General features: G+C 31.3%; 1 protein-coding gene and 1 long non-coding RNA gene across 5 annotated transcripts; both read right to left on the bottom strand.

The window, feature by feature from the left end:
- Positions 1-449: 449 nt before the first annotated feature.
- On the bottom strand, positions 450-2126 carry LOC145054941 (uncharacterized). The gene is made up of 2 exons (XM_079003213.1): positions 1635-2126; positions 450-563 (listed from the first exon to the last, which is right to left on the bottom strand). The coding sequence occupies exons 1-2, from the start codon at positions 2124-2126 to the stop codon at positions 450-452; spliced, it is 606 nt and encodes a 201-aa protein (XP_078859339.1).
- Positions 2127-2775: 649 nt separating this feature from the next.
- Positions 2776-5474, bottom strand: LOC145088394 (uncharacterized). Of its 4 annotated transcripts, none has more exons than XR_013701097.1 (4): positions 5044-5474; positions 4354-4922; positions 3833-3902; positions 2776-2985 (listed from the first exon to the last, which is right to left on the bottom strand). It is a non-coding gene; the product is annotated as an uncharacterized LOC145088394 (long non-coding RNA). The 4 variants fall into 4 exon arrangements; XR_013701101.1 differs by having other exon boundaries at positions 3880-3902; XR_013701093.1 differs by lacking the exon at positions 2776-2985 and having other exon boundaries at positions 3541-3902.
- Positions 5475-7378: the final 1904 nt, after the last annotated feature.

Genomic DNA, 7378 nt, shown 5'->3' with positions numbered 1-7378 from the left:
TTTGTTAAACCAAAATCAGATTGGAAATGTAGATTTTTTATTTTGGAAAATACCAAACCATTGGTTTTTTATTTCGGTTTTGGTTTTTCGTTTTTTGAATATATTTTTGGGTTTTTGTTTTTATTTCATAGATTTCTTCATCAGCAAATGCTGCTAGAATTTAAGAAAAATAAATAATTTGTAAAAACATAATACAAGAGGAAGTTTGTTTACATTTAGTCATTGAACTTTTTCTAGAGGAAACGAACTTTCATTTTTGTTCACATTTACTCACTATACTTTTTTTCATGCTGTATTTGTCACTGAACTATTGAAATTGTTCATATTTTAAACTTATGACCGGTTGTTACCGGTCATAAGGGTAAAATCTGAACAGTTTCAATAGTTATGTGGCAAATAGATAATGGAAAAAAGTTTAGTGACTAAATGTGAACAAAATCGAAACTCCGTTACTCTTTCAAGTCATTATCCCTTTTAAATGTGAAATGATAAGGACCATTTGCTCTTATATTTGGGATTTGCATTTGTAGCATCACTTTCATTTGCGTGCGCACATCCTGTACCTAAATAATATATAAAAAAATGAACAATCATTTGAAAAATGAGAAATTAACTATCTTTTTAGACCGGAGGGTATAGAAAGAGAGTTTCCTTCACTTTTTATGGGTCACACCATCTTTTCTCTCACTTTCATTTCCCCCACCTAAAACCATGGTTACATAAATCGGGATTAATCGGCGATTAATCGTTTGACGTTCTCCAATCGTCGAGGATTAGGGTATTAATCGAAAATTTAGGATTAATCAGGTTTGGCGGGATTAATCGGTCAACAAAAGTCAAAAAAATTGAAAAAAGTCAAAAAATGTCAAAAAATTTCAAAAAATCAACTCTTTTTTTTTACTCTAAATTTTTCAAATTTGCAAAGTTTCAAATATTACACGAAAATGTTCATATTTTGGTATTTTTAAAATTTCAAATTACAAATTTTCTTATTTTCTAATTTTGAAGTACTTGTTTTTCTTAAGATACATTAATATTTACTTAATTTTAATATTTTATTAATAATCTATGGTCCCTAATTAATCCTCGATTAATCCCTTAACACAAGTCGACGGTCGAGCTACCATTGAACGATTTTTACAGCCTTGCCTAAAACCCAAGGAATGGGTGGGAAGAACTTCCCTCGTTATTTTTTTAAAAATAAAATTAATTGATTTTTCTGATTTATAATTTTTAAATTAAAAATAACCAAAAATTTTAATTAAAAAGAAAATGCATTTCATTAATTAAAATAAAAATTACAATAAACCTAAAATTAAAAAAACTAGAAAATTAAAAAAAAAAAAAAACACAAACTAAAAATCAAACAAACCAACAACGACATACGAAAAATATTTTTTCAGAATTTTTTTCCCTCTTCTTCCTCACAAGCTCGAGAGCCGGTCCCGAGAGATTATCAGTGTTTTCCATCAAAAACTTCATATCCTTTATTTCTTGTCTCTCCGCCCGCTCATTCTTCCTTGCTTCTTCTTTTTCTTTGTCGAACGCCAAACGTTCGGCAAAATTAAGATTATATCGATCAAACAACGTTATTTTCCGCATTTTGTCAACGTCCATGCTGAAATCCGATGCACCCGAGAAGTCCTTTTTCCCTTTATCTTTGCTTTTTCCCTACCTATTGGGCGGACAATTTCTTCTAGCTCGAGTTCGTCATCCTGATTTAAATCTAAACCGACCCAAGCATCGGAGGAGGTTGTGTAACCATTAGAGCCCATTTTCGTTCGCTTTAATTGTTGGACTCCAAAAATAAAATCTTGCTCGTATTTTTTCCTCCTAGGACACCGGACCAATAATTTCCAACAATCATGCCACTTGAATGGTTTTCCTACTTCCTCAAGGTAAAATTGCAAAGCTTCTTGAAGTATTTGTTCGTCGCCTTGGTCGCTTTTTCGTTGGGTTTTTAGGTTGTTATACAACCCGTTTATTTTTGAAACCGTCTTTGCTATTTCTTGAAACTTCGAATTCAGTTGATGTTTCGTACGGTAGTCGTCACCTTTTTCTAGCTCCTCTCGAAATCGTTCTAAAAATGCGAAACCAAAAATGATCTCCCGATTGTGCGTTTCCATGAATCGAATCTTCAGAAATGTCAGCCCAAATTTTTACCAAAATAAGTCTTCGTGTGGAAGCCATGTTGTGGGCTTTTTTCTTCTCGGTTGTGCGACACCCTTGCACGCTTGTTGTTTTCCTTTGCGTCGTTGTGAGGGTGGTGTGGGTTGAGTTTCGGGAACCATCTCTTCTTCTTCCGAGTCATCCAACTCATCGACAAGTTGTAATTGTTGTTGAGTTTGGGTTTGAGTTTTGGTTTGGGATTGGGGTTGGATTTGAGGTTGATTTGACGATTGTTGATTCGAAAAAACAACAAAGATTGAAATCATTTGCGGCGTAACATTTAGAACTTGGATCGGATAATATTGTCTAACATTTTGGTATTGAAATTGTAGTGAATATTGAATGAGGGCATGGAGTTGGGGGGCGATAAACTCCTAGCAAAAATGTTTCCATTAGGGGTGTTTAAACTCGAACCATGACTTTTTTTTCCTTCAATCGGAAGTTGGGGTTTGATTGTCGGGATTCATTTTTTTTTGAGAAGAAAATAATGGGAATAAAGGATTTGTTTGAATGTTGATTGAAGGTAAATACTTGAGTATTTATAGATGTTTAAAAAGGAAAAAAAAAACAAACAAAAAAATTGACTTTTGATGCATATATTCGTTAGTAAATTTTTTTTTACAATTAAACAACGGCTAATTCAAAAACAAAAAAAATTCCGCCCAATAATCGACGGAGAGAGAACGCAGCAAACCCTCCCCTCTTCGATTCCTGCACCACCACTTCCCTCACCGACGGTCCAGTGTTCTGTCGTGCGGGAATAGTCCCGCTCCTCTTTCCCGCGATGATTCCGTCCGGCCTTATATATTGACAAAACTGCAAAAATGATTATTGTGATTTGTATTTTATGTGGTTAAGTTCCAAACGTTTGAAAAATTATAAATATGTTTATTTTCAATAAATTTTGTTGTGGTTTTAGTTCCTCTTCTCTTAACTTTAAGTTAAAGTATTTAAAATGACTATTAATCCTATTGACCATTTTTATAGTTTTTGTCTTTTATCAAACTGTAAAACCATTTCTCTTAACTTTAAGTTAAAGTATTTAAAATGACTATTAATCCTATTGACCATTTTTATAGTTTTTGTCTTTTATGAAACTGTAAAACCATTTTTGCATATGTTCATTTTTATTTTATTGAAGTATTATATAATAACTAGGACTTAACCTTAAGTTAAAGTATTTAAAATGACTATTAATCCTATTGACCATTTTTATAGTTTTTGTCTTTTACCAAACTGTAAAACCATTTTTGCATAACCATTTTTGGATATGTTCATTTTTATTTTATTGAAGTATTATATAATAACATTTTTGGATATGTTCATTTTTATTTTATTGAAGTATTATATAATAACTAGGAAAGTGCCTACACGTAGTGGGGTCAGATTGCTTTTTATATGGGTTAGATTGCTTTTTATATAATTGTTAAAACATCGCAATGTACTTTCTTTATTTGTGTATTATAATATGCTATGAAAAAGATCCTAAAACTGGTCCTTGTGACAAAAAACAAAAACATTACCAAGTCGTTCTCCATAGTATAAAAACATTATAGAAATGGTCCATATTGTAGAAAAAAGTTTACGTAATTTGTCCATATATAGAAAAACATTACAAAATCAGAATTGTAAGTTTACTTATTTTACAATTAAGGCATTGTACCTCAAAAGGAACATTAAAATCGCCTCACTAAAAAAAAAGAAGCATACCTCCACCTAAATTCTGCTCCAACCTGAACACAAAAATAAATAAATAAAAGTCATTAGTTTCGTACCTATCCACCATCAACATAACCTAGGGTAACTCCTATTGGTATGCACATATAAAAGATTTCCAACGAAGTTGTTCTCCGTAAAAGAAAAAGTAAATATGTTATTTGAATATAGGGGTATTTTTGTCATATGTACAAATAACGGGTGATGAGCCTTGTCCATAACCTCGATTTTAAACTCTTGTAATTCTTGTCCATAATGGCTTCACAACCTCTTCAGTACAGTTTTAGTATTTATCATAGATGATACATTACTTTTATAAAAAAAATCAAAATCTACGATGAAAAATGTTTGAGCATTGCTTTATTAAACTAATCCTACTAAATCTCAAGCAAAATTTTAGAACTTAAAGATGTAACTGTTGTTATTATTAAGCTGTATGACAATTAGTATAAAGTTCAACAAACTTACTTTTGATAGCCAGAACCCCTGAAACAACAACCAATCCAGTGGAAGCAAACGTATGTGCAGCAGCAAAGTAAACACCCTCTGTTGACCAGAATGTGGGCATTGACAACAGTCAACAGTTGATAACAAACCTTTGATTTGATTTCTTGAAACAATCCAGGACACCCACATCCATTTTCTTTTTCCAATAAAAAATATACCAATATCTATTCTGTTCGGAAATATTCTAAAGGATTCCGAAGACAACATCCAATGAAAAATAATACAGAAAACGGAACACAAGAACATAAGTATATATATACCTGCAATTGATCCGAAAAATCCTTGTTGTTAAATACCGATGTTACACCCCAATGAACAACAACATCATCAGGAACAGGCAAAGGCAAATAAAAAAAATTGTACATTATGTCGGCAATTGCAACTCAATTCTGGGAGCTCAATTCTTGAGTTAAAAATTTTAGGGATTACCTAAATAGAGGTTGAATTCATCATCCTACCGAGTTTGATAAAGAAATAGGATATTCTGCTTTCAGGAATCCTTAAAAAACAAAACCGCTGACAATCGATTCCTGAAAAAAGAAAGTACAAAAAACCCAAAAATGAAAATTAGGTGATACATAATTACTCCCAAAATTGTCAATTGTAAAACAAATCAACATCTCAATAATCCTGTAAACCTGATCTATGCACCTTTTTTTTTCTACGAATCCTGGGATGTGACCTACTGAGAAAATGATAAAGCTGGAAGGGGGCAAAAATCGACGGTGTAAAACGGACCTGAAGTTGATCAATTGAGGGTTCCATGATCTCTATCTCCAAGTAGAAAGTTTATAGATGTTTTCTTGAAGTATTGAAGCCACCGATATCACTTCCTTATCCAGCAGACACCACCGTTGTTGCAGGTGGCAACAGTCTCGCTGCCTTTCTTCTCTTCCAACTAACTATGCCCCGGTTCTTAGAAATCTTTCCTTACAAAAGTAGTCCGTCGAGCCCTAACCTCTAACTTGTGGTTTTCCGGGTGACAGCTAAAGATGAAGGCGACATTGGATTTAATAAAGAAGAAGACAAGTGGGAGAGAAGACATTTGTTTGTGAAAAGGAATGGGAGTTTATAGAAGGGATACAGGGAGAGGTTTGGAGAAAGAATAAAAGCGGTGATAGTCAGTGGAAAAACATAGGAATATAACACGTGTTTTGGACACGTATCAACTCATCCAACATGGAAAAGGAAAACGAAGATGGTATAATGACGGCACGTGTAAAGGGGATAACAGAAAAAGAAAAAAAAATTAGGAGTGGTCCAATACGATTAATTTACTGTTGCGAAGGGAACAAAAAATTAATCTGTATAAATTATTATTTTTTTTAATTTTTAATATTATATATTAATAAATATTATTATTAGATTATTAATTATGTTTAGTTAAAAAAAATTAATTTCTTTTTATTGAATTATTAATTTATTAAATTATTACTTGTAATTTATTATTTTTTTTCATATAATAAATATTATTTTATTGGATTATTTGTTTATTTTTAATGTATACAACTAATGCTTTTTAATTTTATTAGTTTCATAATAAATTCGTCGAAATACGCAAAATCATCGCTTCTTATCGTAGAAAATCGGTGGGATCACCTCCAAACACTTTCATCGGAGGTTCAACAGAAACCTCACCAACCTGTTCCACCCAGTGGCGCTAGTAGCCACCTGCAATAACATCTTCATAATCTACTAGAATCATTCATAGCCCACATAATGCGCAACAAACCACTATAACAATTATAAGGGGTGATGTTTTCCTTAGACCATCTCCAATCCATCTCCATTCCCCCCCCCCCCCCCCCCCCCCATAAATGGAGTAAAAAAATGGAATAAATAGTGTTTCATCTCCAATCCTACTCCATTTTCTTCTCCATTTTTCTAACTTATATATATTGTCAAATACACCTCTCTACTTATTAAACTCTATATTTATGATTAATTAATATAAATTAGTATATAACATGATATTATAAATATTAAATATTGCATTTAAGTTATAATTAGTAGATAAAATAAACTAGAAATGTATAAAATAAAAATGAGAGAGACTACAATTGGTAACCAAACTTCACCTCTATTTTTGGAGGTATGAATAATATTCTCCCATATATGGGGGAATACTATTCACATTTCCAAAAATAGAGGTGAAATGGGGTAGGGTTGGAGAACAATGAGGAAAAAATGAGGGAAAAATGGAGTTTGAGGGTGAGTTGGAGATGCCCTTATGGTTTGTCATTATAAGCTACTGTTTGGCAGTGATCCTAACGATTTTGATGATGAGAGACGGTGATCTTACGTATCCCATGACTTTATGGTCAAACCAATAAAATTAACAAGAACTAGTATTATACATTAAAAATAAATTAGTAATCTAATAAAATAATATTTAGTATATGAAGAAAATAGTAAATTAAAAGTAATAATCCAATAAAAAATAATTCAAAAAAAAGAATTATAAAAATTAACTATCAAGGAAATTAATAATCCATTAATATAATATATATTATGATATAAATATTATATATTAAAAACTATATGTATTGATATATAATAGTTCAATAAAAAAGAATTACTCCAATTAAAAAAAATCAACTAAAATAAATTAATAATCCAATAAAACAATATTTATTAATATAGAATACTATATATTAAAAATAATATTTGTTAATATATAATATTTTAATGAAATAAAAAATAATGTATGCAAAAAGGGTCCTTATAGTTTGGTAAAAGACAAAACTGTGAAAATGATCCCTAAGGGTAAAATTGTTATTTTAAAGAAGTTAACAGCCAACAACTTAAACCTAACGGAAGAGGGATCCATTTCTTTGTCACATCTCACATGCTCTATGAACGCAAGTGCTCAATTGAGCTTCAAGTGCTCCATTGAACTCAAATGCTCCATGAGAACGCTCCAAATACTCAAGTCACATTTAATATGATTAAAATAAATATGTACAAGTTATCTAGTTTTACTGTA

This window comes from Lactuca serriola, chromosome 1 (assembly GCF_051521515.1).
Source record: "Lactuca serriola cultivar US96UC23 chromosome 1, Lser_US96UC23_V15, whole genome shotgun sequence".
NCBI classification, from domain to species: domain Eukaryota; kingdom Viridiplantae; phylum Streptophyta; class Magnoliopsida; order Asterales; family Asteraceae; genus Lactuca; species Lactuca serriola.
This window is presented reverse-complemented; position numbering and strand designations above follow the sequence as displayed.

Bases quoted from the DNA above. Each gene is read 5' to 3' on its own strand.
- LOC145054941 (XM_079003213.1), bottom strand. From the start codon at position 2,126: ATGGAAACGCACAATCGGGAGATCATTTTTGGTTTCGCATTTTTAGAA. The intron at 564-1,634 runs GTGCATCGGATT...TATATTATTTAG, and splicing joins AGGGAAAAAGGACTTCTCGG to GTACAGGATGTGCGCACGCA.